This window comes from Natator depressus, chromosome 10, assembly GCF_965152275.1.
Source record: "Natator depressus isolate rNatDep1 chromosome 10, rNatDep2.hap1, whole genome shotgun sequence".
Lineage (NCBI taxonomy): Eukaryota > Metazoa > Chordata > Testudines > Cheloniidae > Natator > Natator depressus.
In genome coordinates this window covers 2,134,401-2,154,486 of record NC_134243.1, presented here as the reverse complement: position 1 = coordinate 2,154,486, position 20,086 = coordinate 2,134,401, and the positions used below count along the sequence as shown (strand labels likewise).

General features: G+C 44.8%; 1 protein-coding gene across 2 annotated transcripts; it reads right to left on the bottom strand.

Moving 5' to 3' along the window:
- Positions 1-4,283: 4,283 nt before the first annotated feature.
- PALB2 (partner and localizer of BRCA2) lies at positions 4,284-19,754 on the bottom strand. Of its 2 annotated transcripts, none has more exons than XM_074964945.1 (13): positions 19,641-19,754; positions 16,227-16,286; positions 15,946-16,045; positions 13,233-15,122; positions 11,493-12,265; positions 10,706-10,789; positions 9,079-9,240; positions 8,424-8,509; positions 7,901-8,062; positions 7,578-7,694; positions 7,026-7,113; positions 5,789-5,937; positions 4,284-4,872 (listed from the first exon to the last, which is right to left on the bottom strand). In XM_074964945.1, exons 1-13 carry the CDS (start codon positions 19,689-19,691, stop codon positions 4,641-4,643), a joined length of 3,954 nt encoding a protein of 1,317 aa, XP_074821046.1. In that variant the 5' UTR covers positions 19,692-19,754; the 3' UTR covers positions 4,284-4,640. The 2 variants fall into 2 exon arrangements, with proteins under 2 accessions (XP_074821046.1, XP_074821048.1); XM_074964947.1 differs by having other exon boundaries at positions 7,578-7,691.
- Between the last annotated feature and the right edge of the window lie 332 nt (positions 19,755-20,086).

The following is a 20,086-nucleotide window of genomic DNA, read 5'->3' as shown; positions in this document are numbered from 1 at the left end:
AGCCATCTACATCCTAGGCCTGGTCTACATCTAAAACTTAGGTCAGTGCAGTGGCAGATTTAGAGTTAGTGGAGCCCTGTGTGCAGCTTCATTTTGGGGGGCCCCCCGCAGGACCCAGCCAAGAAAAAGAACATTCTCTCATCACCCCCCCCCCGGTTTTTCATTCTTTTTTTGCAAAAAGAAAAGGAGTACTTGTGGCACCTTAGAGACTAACCAATTTATTTGAGCATGAGCTTTCATGAGCTACAGCTCACTTTCCGATGAAGTGAGCTGTAGCTCACGAAAGCTTATGCTCAAATGAATTTGTTAGTCTCTAAGGTGCCACAAGTCCTCCTTTTCTTTTTGCGAATACAGACTAACACGGCTGTCACTCTGAAACCATTCTTTTTTTGTTCATCCTCCTCCTATATTGTAAGTAATGTGAAGTAAATGAAAATAAAGTGAGGTACCTTGATTGGGGCAGGAGGTTGGGGTGCAGGAGGGGATGCAGCAGGCAGGCTCTGGGATGAAGTTTGGGTGCTGGGTGCAGACTCTGGGCTGGGGCAGGGGATTGGGATGTGGGGGGGTGAGAGGTATGGGCTCTGGGAGAAAGTTTGGGTGCAGGTTCTGTGCTGGGGTGCGGGAGTGGGGCAGGTGGGTGGCACTTACCTCGGGTGGCGCGGCTCCCAAAGTGACCAGCACACACACCCCCTCTGGCAGCGGCACCTAGGCAGGGGTATCTCCACACACCGCTGCCTGCAGGTGCTGCCCACGCCCGCAGGCGCTGCTCCCGCAGCTCCGATTGGCCACAGTTCCCAGCCACTCAGAGCTGCGGAGTCAGCACTCGGGGCAGGGGCAGTGTGGAGACACACCCCCTGCCATCCCAGGGGCCACAGGGACATGCCGGCCACTTCCAGGAGCAAGGAGGTAGTCAACTTATCCCTGCTGCTGGCATGTCTCTGCATGCCCCTTGGGGGGAGGGGGGCAGTGGGTCTCCATGCGCTGCGTGGGGTGCCAGCAGCCGTCCGCTTCCGAGAGCAGTGTGGGGCAACCGGCCATGGCATGCAGGTAGCCTGCCTGCCAGAGAGCCCTGCTGCGTCACCAGCCGAAACTCAGGGGCAGGTTGTCAGATATTTGTCCTGCATTTTGCGGGCCCCCGTCATTGGGGGTCCAGTGTCACTGCATGGTTTGTTTCATGGTAAATCCACTCCTGGGTCAGTGGTTCTCAACCAGGGATACATGTACCCCTGGGGATACGCAGAAGTCATCCAGGGGGTACATCAACTCATCTAGATATTTGCCTAGTTTTACAACAGGCTACATAAAAAGCCTAGCGAAGTCAGTACAAACTAACATTTCATATGACTTGACGGCTCTTTAGATGATGCAGTGAAATGTAAGTAAATATTTATATTCCCATTGATTTATTTTATAATTATAGGTAAAAATGAGAAAGTCAGCAATTTTTCAGTAACAGTGTGCGGTGACACTTTTGTACATTGTCTGATTTTGTAAGCATGTAGTTTTTAAGTAAGGCACAACGTGAGGGTACGCAACACAAATCAGGCATATGGACAGTCTGAGAGCCAGGTCAATCAAGCTACGTCACTCAGGGCTGTAAAAAAATGACATGCCCTCTTGTGCACCATAGTCAGGTCGCCCTAACCCCCGCTGTAGATGTGGCTAGGTCAGTGGAAGAATTCTTCTGTTGGTGTAGCTACTGCTCCTCAGAGAAGCAGATTAGCTACACTGATGGAAAAACCCCACCTGTTGATAAGAGGAAGTGTCTATACTACAGTGGCACAACTGCAGCATACCCCCAATGCCACTAAATCCTTGACATAGGAGCCTCAAACTAGGCAATCCCCCACTTATCTCACCCGCAGGGTCCAATCTGTGGGCAGCCTCTGAGAACACCTGCTGGACTGGGCCTGCACAAAACAGCCAGGGCCCTGCTACTACTCAGAGCTTGCCCAGAGAGATGCCAAGAGCCTGGTGGAATCATTCACTACTCAAAGACTATTGATTGTATTAACTTTATGAATGTTCTACATATCTTTATGGGCTTCTCAGTGATTGTATTCCTGGCTCAATGGGTGAACTAAAGATTGTTTCCTTCAAGAACTAAAGAGTGAAGGAGGGGGGTAATTAATGCAAATCCCCAATACCAAACCAATACAGGTCGCAAATTCCCCCCCCCCCCCCCGGGAAATAGCACAGGCTGGTTTGACTAGTTCAAGAGGCTTCAAAAGACAAAGGACTTAAAACTGCATAAAATATCTGCCTTGACCTGAGGAGGGCTCCACTGGCACTCCATCCGAGAACTGACAGACGTGAGATTGTGACCAGAAACAGGTCCTGCGGGAGGACCTGAAGTGCTTTCAAACCTGCCAGGGTCTCCCAGTAGAAGATAGTTACCTGGTACACCAGTGGTGTGTATACATAGTTTACTGCTTTTAAGATATCGTTCCTCTGAAATGCTTTTGTTCTGAATAAATAGTACTTTGCTTTATGCATTTTGCTTTGCTAAATGATCTGGAGAAAGGGGTAAACAGTGAGGTGGCAAAATTTGCAGATGATACTAAACAGCTCAAGATAGTTAAGACCAAAGCAGACAGAGGCCTAGCTTTACATGATTATAGGGTTGTTTTCTGGTTCTTTTCTTTATCAAGACTGTGAAGAACTTCAGAAAGATCTCACAAAACTAAGTGACTGGGCAACAAAATGGCAAATGAAATTTAATGTGGTAAATGTAAAGTAATGCACATTAGAAAAAATAACCCCAGCTATACATACAATATGATGGGGGCTAATTTAGCTACAACTAATCAGGAGAAAGATCTTAGAGTCATCGTGGATAGCTCTTTGAAGATGTCCACGCAGTGTGCAGCAGCAGTCAAAAAAGCAAACGGGATGTTAAGAATCATTAAAAAAGGGACAGAGAATAAGACGGAGAATATCTTATTGCCCTTATATAAATCCATAGTACGCCCACATCTTGAACACTGCGTACAGATGTGGTCCCCTCATCTCAAAAAAAGATATACTGGCATTAGAAAACGTTCAGAAAAGGGCAACTAAAATGACTAGGGGTTTGGAACGGGTCCCATAGGAGGAGAGATTAAAGAGGCTAGGACTTTTCAGCTTGGAAAAGAGGAGACTAAGGGGGGGATATGATAGAGGTCTATAAAATCATGAGTGGTGTGGAGAAAGTGAATAAGGAAAAGTTATTTACTTGTTCCCATAATATAAGAACTAGGGGCCACCAAATGCAATTAATGGGCAGCAGGTTTAAAATAAATAAAAGGAGTTCTTCTTCACTCAGCGCACAGTCAACTCCTTGCCTGAGGAGGTTGTGAAGGCTAGGACTATAACAGGGTTTAAAAGAGAACTGGATAAATTCATGGAGGTTAAGTCCATTAATGGCTATTAACCGGGATGGGTAAGGAATGGTGTCCCTAGCCTCTGTTTGTCAGAGGTTGGAGATAGATGGCAGGAGAGAGATCACTAGATCATTACCTGTTAGGTTCACTCTCTCTGGGGCACCTGGTATTGGCCACTGTCGGTAGACAGGATATTGGGCTGGATGAACCTTTGGTCTGACCCAGTATGGCCATTCTTATGTTTTTATGAAAGGCTGGCTGGTCACTGAATAAGCTTGTCATTGACTGCAGGAGCTGAGTTGAAGTCAGACCTGCTGAGAGGATCAGTGAATCACAGAAGTCTGCAGTCTAAGATGCCAGGATCTGTAGGGAGTGAATCACAAAATTCCAACCTGAGAATGGTGATAGTTATAGGCCTGAGACCTAAGTGAGGTGCCCACAAGGAGGCTATGAGGGGGTCAGAGGTGCTGTTAATTCAGGAATTGTGACACCTGGGAGGGAAGGGTCTCTGAATTACCACAAAAGGGCTGATTAGTTGTGATGTGGACACCTGCCCAATGGAGACTGCACTTAGGCACCAACCAATGTCCTACAGATACCAAACAGTTGCTAGAGATAGTGAGAAAGCCATCACCAAAATCTGAGCTGCAGCTGAATCCAATGCGTGAGAAGCAAAAGACTATTCCTACACCTGAAGGCAGCAGGATGGAGGTGTTTTTTCACAGTGGCTTGACTGGGCAGGATTGGACTATGGCTGGATGGCAGAGGTTCTCTACTGCTGTTCTCATCAATGCGGAATGACCTAGCGCTAGCTATGTTTAGATCACTGAATATATCACTGTCCACAATTACGGAAATAAATTTTTTTACTAATGAAATTAGTGACACAAAAATCACTTCAGCTAGAAGCATGGCAGAGTTTACAAAAATAAAGTTTAATAGCATCTTACATCTAATATAATCCACTGAAAATGCTTTTCACAATGAAATGTACAAACCCTGAATGCAAACAGGTAGATCTAGCCAATCACTGTTAAACACAGTGCCATTGGCTTCACAGATCTAGTGAACAAGACAAGACACATTCAAAGTCAGCCAGCATCATCTCACAGATCTTGTGAACCTGACAAAGTGAAAAATACGCAGTTTACTTGTGGGAAAGTGAACAGATGACACTGAGGAATCTTTCTTCAACACAAAATTCTATTCAGCTCAATTTACTTTAGATTATCAGTGCAAACTCTCCTGTTAGCTTTGAGAATCCATCATATTACCCATTTACTTTCCTACTGCTTTGGCTTGTGAATAATGGTACACATACACGCTTCCATCTTTCTGTCCAGCCAGGAGACAGGAATCTGTGACTGACCATCTGACCAAAGACCAATTCCCATCAGCATTTGGTGGAAGCAGAGCAGTACACTGGCCTAAAAATAAGTCCCACACTGCGATTGTTCCAGATGTTAGCACAGCTGCTGCAGAGACACCCTTCACTTCGCCTTCCAGGTACCTAACACCATGCACAGAACCATTAGTACTCTGCAGAGTTTCTTCATATAAAATGTCATTACACAATATTTTAAAGGTTTTATTTCAGATTTGCTGAGTGAAAAAGAAATAAAAGTCTTCCACATGGAAAAGCCTCTTAAGGAGAAAGAAACCTATTAGAGCGTAAGCCAATTGTAGGAAACTAAAATATACTGAAGTTTTAAGTTGTCTTCATTGCATTTGACCAGGAGAGGTAGGAGACAATTGTTAAGCATTATCATAGTCTAAAGCCTCAATCTGTGAACACTTACACGTCTGTGTAATTTTTCTTATGCACATAACTGTTTGGAGGATTGGAGACAATGTCTTACTCTCCAGATTTAAGATCTTGGAAAGAGAGCAGGTCACCTAGCTACAAATGGCAATCTAATACTAAATAAATGTACTTACATCTAGAGATAAGACCCTCAAACAGTTTTAAGCATTTACAGTGTTAAATTGCCTAATTTTCCCCAGAGGTTTTGCCTGTGGATTCAGAAATTACAGCTGCAGTTACAGAATCTCTCCTCCCACAAACATTTTGTGAAAGTAAACAAAGTGTGAAATCTGCAAAGGAGCAATTCCCTGGCTTGAACACAGGGCTTTCTTATAAAGAGCTCCCTGGTGCGCCAGGACACAGGGAGCTCAGAGGTTAGCTCCCAGACATGTGCAGGAAGCAGGCAGGAAATGGGCAACACCCTCACTGTGATCTCCTGTATATACAAAGGTTAAAGCGACTTATCAGAACCACACTATCATCAGCTAGAGGACAAACGGCCCCTCACAGCTTACAAGCTTTTTGGCTCCCCCACGGACTCCTTTTATCATTGAATAATTCCAGGTCTCTGCTTAAAAAAATAGTCTAAGCAATAAATGTGGATTATTCCTGAGGTACTTGCCTTCCACTGTGTCCAGGGGGGAGGGAGAAGAACATTACCCCAGTGCTTCTGGCTGTTTTGGGATTGAACACTCTCATCCGGAATGCAGGGTTTCCACAGGACTCATTCTCTTTGGCATGTGGGTGACTTAAAACAACAAACAGGAGGCCCTGATTTACAAAGGAAAAATACGTCACTAGAGTGAATGTTAAGAGAAAAACAACAACAAGCTCTTTTTTCCCCAATCATTGGTAAATTCTCTCCTGTAATCAGAACCCCATGTCAGCTGATGCTGTAAGCAGTAAGAACTTACCACTCCTGGTATTTATCAAATTAAATACAAACAAATGCAGGAGCTGCTGGGAGGCTGGTTGATTAGGATTTATTTGGTGCAGTGGAATGACAATGAATCTATGCACTTCTTTTTCAGATCAGAATAGCTAACCTCAAATCAGGATTAACTCACACTGAAAATGAGTTTGTTGGTCTCAATCTAGTCATTTATTCACATAACAAAACTACTGCACAATTAGACATGACTGGGAGCTTTTGCTTAAGGCAAGGCCAGGCTGAAAGTCAGGACTAAGTGCACTGGGAGAGAGATCTTGAAGAGTCCCCTTCTTGTCTGGCTAAAGCCAGTGCTATTAATCCACACACTGATGAGAACTAAATTTACACACCCACAGGATTATATGTTCACTGATATAAATGCCTGTCCAGAATCCTAAGAATGCAAGTGGGCAAAGCATTCAGGAATCATGGCAGAGGTGCTAATGAATGGGAAGATCCATCAGAATTAGAACCAAGACTTCGTACACAAATTTGTGTGTTTAGATCAAGTTCTGAGTGTTTGGGGTGCATGTAATTATTAAATAATTTTAGAATTACAAGGATGATGCTGTGCCATTACTGTGGCCGGAGCTAGCCATTAGTAAATCGTGAAAGATTAACTGTGCAATCACACCAGTCAAAGATAGTTCTGAAACACACACACACACAGAATGTTTTGGCCGCTGTTTTTGAATCTACTGTGGCGTTACTCTTCTGCTTACTAATATAGCTGTGAAAAGGGCAAGAAATTGAGAAAAGTGATTCAACTTCTTCCCCACAAACTAACTCCGTTTCCCTTCAATTTTCTTAGTGGACCTGAACACAACAACTCCTGAAATCCAGGAGCCTCTTTTAGACAACTACACCTTTGAACCCCAGCCACAGGCACGCATGGGACAAATAGAACGACACCATTTCACATACATACAGAGTCAGAATAGGCGCGATGGCAGATTGAGGCAGGGTAGGAATAACCAACATGCATCTTTTTCAGAATCTGGCCAGTTTTCAAGTTCCTGCAGAAAATGGAAACAGATCATTTGACTGTTTTATAATCCTCTTGTTATTTGCATTTATTATTTAGACTGCAGTAGCACCAGTGAGCAAGGCACCGTCCAAACAAATGACCACTCCAAAAAGGTGGCAGACAACGGATGAGGGAAAGGGATGCAACATACACTTGCCGTGAGCAGCGCTGGGATGGCAGCACAGCTTGTTAGCTATATGTTTATCTAGATTTATAAAAACATATCAGAAAAAAAGTTCTGTTCCAGGCTGTAGGGCCCCCTGACAATGGATTTAAAAATAATTAACAACTTAAGGACAAACCAGCAGCAAACGCCACCACATAGGATCTGTAACTAGCTGTGACAGCCAAAATCACTATACATCCCCTCCCCTCCCACTGTATCATCCCACAAGCAACAGTCCCTCCCCAAAGGCCCTGGTGATAGAGTGTAATCTCAGAGGAAGCACTTACCAAACAACAAGGCTGTTCACTGCAGTGGTGCCAACCAAAGCATCTCTAATCCCTTCTACCTCAGCAAAAGCCAGAATGGTTTCTTCTGGGGGCATCAAAGTCTGCCTCTCATTGCTTCTAGGGAGCACATGAACATAAACAGTAGATGGGAAAAAACTCTCAGAATTCAGTACACAAGAGAATGGTTCACACACAGCAATACTCCAGAAAGGACAGCATACAATCCCCTTGGCTCCACAGATACCACTGCCCGGCCTTTGTGACATCTCCTGAGGGCTCTCCCATCCCTGTACTGAAAACACCACAAATATCAGACTGCTTACCTTCCTGCCTCTGAAACGGAGATTATCTCGATTTGCTGGTCTTGAAGTGTCCCACTACTACTGACCAGCCTCCTGTTTGTCAGACCAAGAACAGCTTTTATGTTCCCAGTTTTCACTAGTGATTGCTTTAAGGAGCCGTCTTCAGAAGAACAAAGCAAGAGCCTAAATCAAATCAGAACAGAAATCTACATCATAATGAAGGCGAAGGAAATGGAACCCAAATCTGGCCTTCTGTAGCACACAGAAATTACTGTGTTTCAAAACGGTCACACCTACACCAATGGGAGGAAATGAGGAGTAAGAGAATCCTTGTAGATAGTTGATTTTTTGCCTTTACTCAGATATTTTCAAAAAAGCTTTGATATGTGCAAGATCATTTAAAACTGACATATTAGCAAGAGACTACTTCAGCCTCTGGGCAATAGAAGAGGTCAAGTAACACAAAATTATCTGCAGTCAAACTAGAGAAATCAGGTTGGAAATGTTCAGTATGCAATAAAAACACACAGCCAGAAACACTCACCTTATTTCTCCAATCTCCAGATCTCCCAAGGCAACGCATACAAGATTAGAGACATCTGGCAAGGGAACAATTTGTATTACTGGAATCTGTGAAGGCAAAGGACAGGGATTTAGTTAGGGACACCCATAAGGTCCTTCTCAGTTTGACTTTCTCCCCATTATCAAGGAAAGACTGCATTGTTTGCAGGACCATGATTTATTTTCTCAGTCTTCAAAAGAAATAGATGCAGCAAAGAATCAACAATCATCAACTTTGTCCTTAACCTAAACAAAGAGGCAATGACCTTTGGGAAGATAAGAGGAGACGTCAAAAGAAGTTGAGGAGTTTAAGGACATGAAGAGGACACCAAGAAGTCATGCTGCTGTACAATCAACATCCAGTATGTGGAGATCTATACAATTGTAAAGAACTAAAATTTAAAGTGAAATTGAATTGTTCACAATACTGTGCCACATTCTTAGCTGGTGCAAATCCAGTTGCTTAGCTGACCTCAATGACGCTACACCAACATGTGCCAGCTAAGGATCTGGCCCACTATGCGTAAGAAAATGTACATTCCCCCTTGTGAGTCTACAGGTTGTGTGTGTCTTGGGAAGTGGCCCAATACTACTAGAAAACTGCCCCAAAGTGAAGAAGAAACTTCTGTGTACTCTACCTCTGTAAGGTGCCAGGTATACACCTTTCTCCACTGGCTGGAAGCCAGAGGTTTCCACAGGGAAATGAAAGTCTCACAAGCAGTTACGATACACAGCTCTGTGCAGCCAGCTGATTCCCACCAGACGGTGCTCACGTCCACAGCACAAGAACTTGAGGGGTTCTGCTCAAAACAAAACATTGTTGAAGTTATTCCAGCAACTGCGGATATTCAGCCTGGAGATTCAGGTTGACTCTTGCATGAAATCACTTCCAGAGAGCTAGTGTGATGGAGGTTTGGAGTTGGGGGTTAGTGCCTTAAATTTTGACTTTGGAGTCCTGACTCCCAATGCTAGTTAGGCCATAAGTTTAGTGGTTTTGTCATAGAAGTAATGGATATCTACCCATCCACCCACGGCACAAAACCACCTGCCATTTGTACACAGCAGAGAGTCTGCAAAGGTGGATCTAAGACCTGAAAGACAAGGGGCATCAGGACTGAGGTACAGTAGACAAGCTGTGTGATGAAGCTTGCACAGCACCTCCTTGTTCTTAGTGCTGCTATTTGCCTCCTTTTCACAGGTGGGAGGGGAGAGGCTACAGGTAACACAGATCACTTAGGACCACTGTAGCCAAGGTTTAATTTTAAACAGACGGCAGCATTTTTCTTCGTCCTTGTAAAGAAACATTTGGACCCAACTTTATTATTTTTGGTTGGCTGTGCAGGGTTTGGTTCCCAGGCCTAGAGATGACCCAACGTCTGCAAGTTCCATTGGAGCTTTAGAATTCAGTGGACTTCACCACAGCTGTCACTGCCCTGCCCACCAACTGTTCTCTACCCCCGACAAGACATAAAAGGTAAGGTGGACAGCGAGGAGAGACCATGTGGGAGGGAGATCTGATGGTTCAGCTGGACAAACAACCCCAAGCCATGTTTGCCTCAGTTGTGGCACACAGATGCATCGAACGCCAAGTTCAGCTCCAAGCAGGCGAGAATGTCAGCGTGCTCTAGACCTAACAGCATTGACCCAGTAAGGAGCAACTCTAAATAACTTTCAGAGATGGAGGGGGAAGGACAGGAGAACAATGAAGCACTGCCGCCAGCCACAGTCTGTAACGCTTGGGGAAGCAGTAGAGAAGCAAGAATCAGGCAACCGTTTTCCCTGAGGTTGAACAGCAGTGTCTGCGTTCTGTCGGTTGATACATTTGCAGTTGAGACACTTCACTGTTTGGGATTTTTGTGTGTGTTTGCTCTTCAGTTATACACAGGTGCACTTAGGGTGACCAGATGTCCTGATTTTATAGGGACAGTCCCGACTTGGGGGGCTTTTTCTTATATTGGCACCTATTACCCTCCACCCTGTGTCCCGATTTTTTACACTTGCTATCTGGTCACCCTAGATGCACTGGAGTTTGACTCAAGATCTCTAGTTGCTTTTTGTGAAAGACAAAGAGGGGACTGACTGATTATGGGCAGAGTCTATTTTGTTTTTTTACTGGTCTATTTTGTTTTGCGTTGTTTATATTCATTTTATTGTGCTTTTATTTAGACTTCATATAAACATATTTTAAAAGTCTCTGTAAATAAATAAATACTTTTTATTTAAAAACTCCATTTGTGGATGTAACTCAAAATATTATTCCCCAACCTTTAGCTTTGAGGCCAGTTGCAAGCTCCTGGCTCTCAGGCTGTCACTCAGCACCACGGCCAACTCTTCTGCTGTCAGTTCGTTCTGTACAAACAAAAAGCATGGACTGATTAAATATAAATTCAACGAATAATGCTCCGCATGTACCAGTGCATGCGCAAAAGAGCGCACTCACTCGACGGCAGATTGCTGGACAGCAGCTTTAAGAACATCACTTTTGTACTAGCACATTTTGGAAAACGAGATTATCTCCCTCTCTGAATTTTCTTTATACCCACCTCCAAACCTCCCACAACCAACCCCAGCCTTTCACAAACAGCATCCATGCAAAGCGTAACCGTGTTTTGTCGATCACCACTCTGGGTGTAGTTACTCCTTCCTTTCTCCACTCCCATCTATTACATTGACTATTTTGTTCTCTATTGCTGTCCTTACAGAGTTCCAGCCAACAGCCTTTCCTAAGGCAGATTGGCTTTGACCAGGGGCCCAAGAAACATTCTGCTCACTGGCATGGTTAGAATTTACCTCCCATAACAAGCAGCAAAGCCCACTGTTCAAGTTTAAGCAAGGGGGATTTTGAAGGATTTGCTCTGCTACAAGGCTGGGACGGCCTGGACAAACGCAAACATTTACAAACAGGCAGCTAAGGGAAACCACTGCCTCTGGCTGCACACAGAGCTAGCACGCAGGAAGGCCTTGTCCCTGAACCTGAACAGATTTTGGGAAAGATGGCTCGTAGATAGAACCATTGCCCTGGTGTTCCCTGCCAGGGAGTCTCTGCTTTTACCTCTGCACCGCAGCACTCCTTGGAACCGCTCCCTGGTTGCTGATACTCTTTGAGGGGGACAGCTTCATCAGACCTACAGTCAGATCCTGTTCTGCAGCTATCTGAGTGCAATGTACCTGTGGAGTTATTACACTCTCTCCCATCCACAACATGACTGGCTGGTTCTTTGAAGAGATTTGTTTTCACTTGCAAAGGAAGTACAGAAAGTGTGTCAGGTAAGGCCTCATTGTGTACCAGTGACAGGATAGCTGGGGTTGCACCCAGGACAGGGAAAGCAGGTGTAGGAATCTGTGATTCCAGCTGGTTGATTGCACCAGCTGAGACAGAACTTGCCGGAGTTAGCAGCAATTCGCTTGGAGAAAGCCCCTTCTTGTGCAACTGCCCTTCTAAGTGAGGCAGTTTAGGTGACATAGTCTTTGAAGGAGAAATAAAGCTATTTTCTAGACTCTTCCCTTCTGTATTCACTTGTTTAAGTCTCATGTCCCCTAAAGCCACAGTGTCTCCAGCACTCTGGAGCCAGTGTTCAGACCCTGAAGGAACAAAGGGCTCCAGCTGTTTCACTGTGCAGGATTGTAGTTTCTCAAATTTAAGGAGACCAAACTCCTCATCGGGTAAATGAAAGTCTTTGATGTCCAGCTTACAGGGCAGCCACTTGACACTGAGCATCTCATTCTGGAAGTGAAAGGGAGGATCGAAGGCCATAGGATCCAGACCAAGATGGCTTAGAGGAGTTGGACCTTCCAAGTCCATCTGTTGACTGCGCCCTCTTTTACCTAGAAATAGGAAAGCATGATAGTACAGAATTGAGAACTTAGAAGAGAGATCGTCACATTGTTGCACACATACCCAGCAAACATGCAATTCTCTTCTCTCATTTAATGTATTAAAAAAAGCCTCTGTCTATTTCACAACAGAAGTTAAGATTTTCTCAGAAACACATTTTGGGGCAATTACTGTACTTCTTGGGTAAAATCACTCTGCTTTCACACTCTAGCTAAACTTCACCAGCAGAGGCTGCTAGAATTGACTGCACTGCTAGCTATTTGGTGAAAAATGCTCCCTCCCCCCAATGATTTTTGTTTCCAGAATTTTGATTGTAATCTCCTAGGGGCAAGGGCTATCTTTATCTGTGCCTTGGACAGTGCCAAGCACTTTGTAAAGCACTTAAGCACTGCTGATGCTTGGATACTATGGTGACTGGTGTTCTAAAAGACTAAGAGAAGGGCACGTCTGTGCAAATCCCATCCTTGCACGCATGCCCTGAGTACTGTAAGCATGCGACTCATGCACACCTTGCTCCTGGCCCAAGTATTTTCTACATAGTTCCCCAGCCATTGATTCTTATCTGTTTCACAACTGTGAGGAACGAAGGCCAAGCATGGGAGGAGAAGTTTAAGGATCACAGAAGGCCCAGAAATTGAGCTTTTGAGGTGTTTATTTGCTGGAAACTCTCCCCTCAATTTTTCTGACTCTAAAATATGGAAAACAAGAGAGGTCATATCTGCAGGAGGATCAACCACAAAAAGGTACTTTAGAAAAAGGTACCTCAGCCAGCAAGAAGACGGGACATCTAGGTAGCAAAAAAGCAGGAAGGTGAGTTTAAGAAAAAAAGAACCCATGCTGGGCTAAGGACATACAGGAGCAACGGTACTAGCCCCGTATGGTCTTTCCCTCTCCGCAATACTTAAGTCCTAGCTTTAGGGAACTCTGATTTTTCTGCACAACAATTCAGTCAGGTACCTTTAGATCCTTGCCTCACTTTACGTTTCACGGAGGAACTTGGGAGATCATGCTGAAGTAGAGATTCTTTAACTGTTGGCAGCTGCTCAGCCAGGCAGGCTTTCTGAACACACTGATTCCTAATGTGCCCCACTGGCTGCTTATCAGCCTGACTCACATTTACATTAGCTTCCAGTTCTCGCGTGGGGCTGGAGAAAGCTTCATCCCATGGATTTAAGAAATTATTTCCTTGGAGTGGATTTTGAATATGTTCTAATGGAGGCTGATGGCATTTGCTGAATGTTTGGCTTACATCAGGAAGATGAGCCTCCGTTGGCCATATAATGTCTGTCATTTCTGCTTCTGTAGCCTCACCAGCTGCAGGGACGAGCACCCTTGTTTTGCCTATAGGTGACCTCTCACGGTCACCCTCACAGTTCTCCTTTCCAAGTTGAGAATCATTTGACAAGAGATGACTGTTTTCCTTTAGCACTGTAAGATCTGAAGTCTCAGGATGTGCTTGTGACCCATTCAGTGCAGGTCTGCAGGTAGAACCCCATCTGCCCCTTCCTCTCCTCCAGGATTTTCCCTTAGCTTGTTTCATACTAATAACAGTCTTTTGAGAAAGAGAGCCACTGGAAGTGCAGCTCTCATCTGATGGAGGGAGAGATTTCTGAGAACTATTTGAACTCACTGGGTCACTCTCTGCACTTAGAAAAGGGAACGGAGTGCCCCCTGCCTGCAAATCACTTCTGGTGGTTTCTTGGTAGAGCTGATCTGAATTTGAATTTATCTGCTTATGTTTACTTCGCAGCCCTTTCCTGCTCCTGCCCAACTGGCTGAGAATGACAGCCTCCAGGTCTACTTTCCTCTGGCAATTAGACATACGCCGAGTTGTCCTAACATAATATTCTACAGGAAAGAGGAGTCCTTCAATCATTGTGCAAGAGCTCAGTGCGCTTTCTGCTGCAGGAGGAGTCTTCTCTAGGACAGGAGACCCTGCTTCAGTCTGAGCCTCTTGATTCCTCAAAGGTTGTTCAACCTTATCCAGAAGAGAGTCAGTGTTCAGAGGACTTGAGCTCTTGGTCTCATTGTGGTTTCTTTCTTTATGGGGTCTGCTTTCACTAGTGCTAGGGTTGCTTCTGCCTGCCAGGGATGGCTGATTATCTGCAGTTAAATCAAAGGCCCTACACAACTCTTCCCGATCCATTTGGTTTTCTATACAGGCAAGTTCTTTTCCTGTATTCTCGATGTTTTGAAGTGAAACAGGCATATCACCCACTAAACACTGGGGCAATGGCTCATAGCTATCACAGATGTCCTCAGCACATGGAGACACAGGCTGCTGAATGTTATTGCCACCCATCGACATGCATGAAAGTGGTTTGGGGACACTCACAAATACATTTTCTTCAGGCATTTCCTGAAAATCTCCTACCTGTGGATCTTGAGGAGTTAAACCTTTTTCTTCCCTCACAATGACCAGCTTGGGGGCCTTTTGGATTTTATTCTTGGTGTTTGAGATGGTGTTCCTTCCCTTGAATACTGGTGACCCAGGCTCCTCTGTACTTCCCATTTGATTTTCCAGCGTTTCACCAGCACTGATTGGTGGCACTTCACAAGCTGATTCTCTCCCCTCTGAGACCAAAGTCATTCTACTCCTTGACAGTTGGCTTTGGTTCTCCTCAGTAACAGATCTCATGAGGCCAGAGAGGATATTTTCTTGGTCACTATTTGTGCTTTCTGCCAATGAACTTTCCTGCAAGTTAACTTCATTGTTGAAGAATTCAGGCTCAAGTTTAAATGTGACAGACATTTTTTTCTCAGTGCCTGAGTCAGAACAGGTATTGGTCTGTAACATACATATTCCAGATTTATCGTCATCATTGGGAGACTGTTTATCCATCAGTTCTGTGGAGACAAATGCAATTTGTGAAGAGCATTCCCCCAGAAGAGTCCCACTAAGATAGGAGGTAACAAAGCAGAACCAGAGACAATTTTAACAAAAATGGCAAACTAAGGGTTCTGCAAAAATTATTCCACTGACTGTTTTATTTTCTTGGCTGAAATATAACATGACACACCATATGATGCTCAGTTTACTAAGCATACACCAAATGGATACATGCTTAATAAGAAATGATGCTTCCAGAAACTAGGTGGTACAATGTGTTAACCTACTGGTCTTTCATCTCTGAAGACCTTTCTTGTGCTTGAAAAGGAACTGAGATGAATAGTTTCATCCTTATCACTATCAGGCAAGCACAAACTTACCAGAACAAATGGAAGACTCTGGCCAATACTAGAACAGAGGTGGTAACACCAGGCTCAAGAAGCACTGGCAAATGGGGGTAGGACTGTAACAAGGGATGATAGTGTGGGTCATGATTTAGGAGTATTGTCATGGCGACATATACATGTGCCCAGGGGTAAGGCAACAATTGAATAAAAGGGACAATTCAAGTCAGAATTTTCACGGGTCTTAGCAGAGGTCGGACGCACCCTAGGACTGTAATATCAGCTTGTGCCATAGGTCAGGACTGTGGTGCATAGGCAGAAGTAGGTGGTAAATCAGAGTTGGCACCTCAGTCTTGACATGCAGCACATACGATACTATATTATACTACTTCTATACTATACTGAACTGTAGTGTGGGATCACACAGCTCTATTCATAAGGCCTAGAGATTAAAGAAAGAAATAATGTCTCAAGAAGTTATATTTTGAACTGTTACCTGTGGTATTATTCTCAGTTTCCTCTTGCCTAAGCAATTGATTTTGTTCTGCAACCGTTTTCTTAACATAATTTTTAACCCTCTCAGCTCTTTGTGCACGCTGTTAAAACAACAACAAATCAATGACTCAGCATTTCATTGTCTGCACGTTTTTTTTTTTTTTTTTAAAGAATAAACTTCATCTCCCAAAATCTCAGCACCTTTCACCAAATTTATCATTCAGAAACACAAGAGCCAGGCAAACCTAATAATTCAGGGTTAAAACAATGGTGCTTACCTACCTGTAACCTGTTGAATGTTTTGCTGTATTCTCTTTTCAGGAAGGCTAACTTTTCTTTCAGCTAGAAAACAAAGATGACACATCACAGACATTACACGATGCCAACACTAAGTAAAAACCAAACCCAGGCCTAGAATTCTGTAGTGACATTTTAAACCTAGAATATTGATACCCATACACTCAAGCTTCCTGAGAAATATTAAGGCTTCATTGCTCAAGACCAGTGCTTAGTTCTCAGGCCTCTGTCCCAATCTTCTTATTCACTACTCTGACCATGTCAGACCATCTTCAAATCCCTCTACTAGCCTCCTCTTGCCTCCCCTACCAAGCCCTATCTTTTTATCCTCAACTACAAGGCCCTGTAGAATGCCATTTCTGCCTGTACACCTTCTTCCTCAACACCCCATCCCATCTGAAACCTTTGCTTCTTCTTGCCTTCAGGTCTTTCTCCATCCCACACCTTCGACTTGGAACTCTCTCCCACTCTGAGTGCCAAAGGGCATCCTTCTCTATTAAAATACCCCTTTAGAAGCGACAGCTTCTGTGAGGTATTTCAGCAATAAGCTATCGTGTACTGTAGAGAAACTGTAGTAACTCACAACGGAGATCTGAACTGTTCCATTATAAGGCTTTTTTTAATATGTCCAGTTGTTCAACTTTACCAGAATTAACAAATCCATCTGAAAATTGCCCTGCAAGATCCAATGGAAAGGTAGAAGTTTCCTGGGAAGCTTCAGGAGGACTGACTGAGGTTTTCACAAGATAAAGGAGATCCAATAATGAGGTGGGCCAACTTTCTGAAATATTTCCTAACACTGTTTTGCCCCTTCACAGCTCAAAACCAGCTTGAGCTAGAAGTGCCACATTTGATTTGTTGAGCTGGCCTCTTTGAGAAGGACGGAAGATTTCTTCATTATTAAAGGGGGGGACCTGCTTAGTCCCAATGCCAACACAATACAAAAGCTTGGGCTCCAGAGTTTTCAAACGCTGAACCAGCCAGAATGGCAGCCTCTGAAACTGTCACTTCTACTTGCAAGCATCCTAAGGCTCATATTAGAACTGCCACATCATGTGCACCTTAGGATGTCCTTAGCCCAGGCTGCAAGCAAATTGCACATAAATATTTTCCCATGTTAAGCCATAATGGGCTTAAATTGCCAATGGGCTTAAATTGCAGCAAAGGCGGTTTAGTTTGGACGTTAGGAAAAACTTCCTGTCAGGGTGGTTAAGCACTGGAATAAACTGCCCAGGGAGGTTATGGAATCTCCATCACTGGAGATTTTTAAGAGCAGGTTAGACAAACACCTGCCAGGGATGGTCTAGATAATACTTAGTCCTGCCATGAGTGCCCGGAGCTGGACTAGAAGACCTTTCAAGGTCCCTTCCAGTCCTACGATTCTATGATAATTCTGTTGTGCTTTGCTCCATTCAATGAAAACTACCACATTAGTAGTTCACAGATGTCCAGAATAATCCACATACCCTTTAGAAACCTGTAATGGATATCAAAGCATCTCATGGTTGCATGCAGTGTTGTAGCCTTGTTGGTCCCAGCATACGAGACACAAGGAGGGTGAGGTAATATCTCAAGGTGGGTGAGCTCTGTGTAAGCTTCTCTCTTTCACCAACAGAAGTTGGTCGAATAAAAGATATTACCTTCCTCACCTTGTCTCTCTATGAAAGCATCTCTGGCATTTTTATAGAATCAATTTTAATATTAAGGAAAGTCATACAGAAAAAAATTGTAACCAGGAGTTAAAGTAGGAAATAGTGATTATGAATCACTTGTGGGGGGAAAAAACCCTTAATAGTGTAGTTTTCTCACACCACCACAAGTGGGAGAAAGTCTGGGGAATCAGAGTTACACTTGATCAATCATTAGAATATACAAAAATGCACAAATTAGGTCAAATAAATAACCTTAATGCAGCCCACAGTAGAACCAAAAGGCAATCCTCTTCTCCAATAACACACATCTACATTGACTCTAAAAACTGAGAAGTGATCTGACTAAATTAGCCTATTTGTGTTGATGGGCTAATTGGACTCCAATAATATAGTGGGAGCCAAACATAAGTGTTGTCATATTATGAGACTTATCACAGACACCTACCTAACAAATCTGGGGCTATGGACCTCAAGGTCTGGAACCAAAGTTAGGTAGCTTACAGGGAAGTAAGATGGCATGGAATCATATATATCTATTTGCCATATATGTACAAATCTGAAGCCACGCACTCTAGTTCCTTGCCTCCACAGGAAAATATACATAGAGCAAGCTTAAGATTTACTAAAGAGATCATCAAAATGTCTCTCTTACAAGTAACATGTATAGTTAGTACTAAGGACACAGGAAATGTTTTTTAAAGTGTATTAGTTTTATTTATACGTTTCTCTAAAGCTGAATGATCCTTTACCTCATTACCCTCGTCTGTTAACTGAGCACTTAGGCAGTAAACATCTGTAAATATGGTACAGTAGTCAGTATTCTTAGAGTTATAGGCTTGTGTACCTTTGAGGAACAGTGTGGGACAATTGCCCCCAGTTTCAACCATGTCAAATAGTTTTAGAATGATACAGTATTTCCTGGATAATTGTCTGTGCACTTTTTGGAGCACCAAATGATCTCTTTTCAGATGTTCTTCGGGCAGAACCACAGAGATTTCTGTAGGCCCTTAAATGCAGTTTCATGCTCTCTGATAACTGGATATTTTATTCCTCTGTAAATGTAAATATCCTGGAATCATCAGTCTCCCTTGTATATGTGTTTTCTGAAAAATTAGCAAGACTCTCTTACATAATTACTGATTGTTATTAATAACAACTTCAGCTTAAGAGAAATTTTTATATTTGCCTGAGAATCTAATATCTATTTACAGGAATTACAGGTTTAACAGTCTGGGCACCATCCATATTTGTACCATGCTGTCTGTGACTTTGGGCCAAACGATGCTCCCCTTTAAGTCAATGGGTCTGCCCAGGTGAGTGAGGCAAGTGGGATCGGTCCATACACCATAAGGTCATAAGAACGGCCAGACTGCGTCAGACCAAAGGTCCATCCAGCCCAGTATCCTGTCTCCCGACAGCAGCCAGGGCCAGGTGCCCCAGAGGGAATGAACAGAACAGGGAGTCATCCAGTGATCCCTCCCGTCGCCCATTCCCAGCCTCCGGCAAACAGAGGCTAGGGACACCTTCCCGGCCGACAGCCATTGATGGACCGAGCCTCCATGAACTTAGCTAGCTCTTTTTTATCTAGTTCTCCCGGGGGTGGGGGACAGGGTCCTCCCGTCCGTCTGCACGGGGTGCCCACAACCTAATCTCGGGGTGCCCACAACCTAATCACACAGCCTGGGCGGCGCGTTACTGCTCACAGGCCCCGCCACAGAAACCACCGCAGCCAGAGCAGCGCCTGCACCTTCTCCTTCTCCTGCCAGCCCAGCGCCTTTCCCACGGCGGGGCCCTCCATGGCGCGCACCGCCGGGCCTCGCAGGACGCAGCCCGCGGCAGCCCAGGGCAGGGGGGCACCGAGCGCCCCAGGCCGGGCGCGCCGTCCTGGGCGGGAGCCGGGGCTGCCCAGGGCCGTGCCGAGGCCGGTCCTCGCGACGCGGGCGGGAGCGAAGGGCTCCTAGGAACCAGCGCGGCCAGCGGGGCCCCTCAGCCCGGGCCGGGCCCCAGCAGAGCCCAGGCGCGTCCCGCCAGGCCCCGACTGCGGGGAGCAAACGGGCCTCGGAGCACGGACCCCCCACCCCCCGCCGGGCCCGGCCCGGCCCGGCCCGTCTCCGCTCGCTCCCGAAGCGCCTCAGCCCCGGCCGCGCAACAGCATGCCGGGGGGAAGCTGAGCGCGCGCCAGTGGGGAGTGAC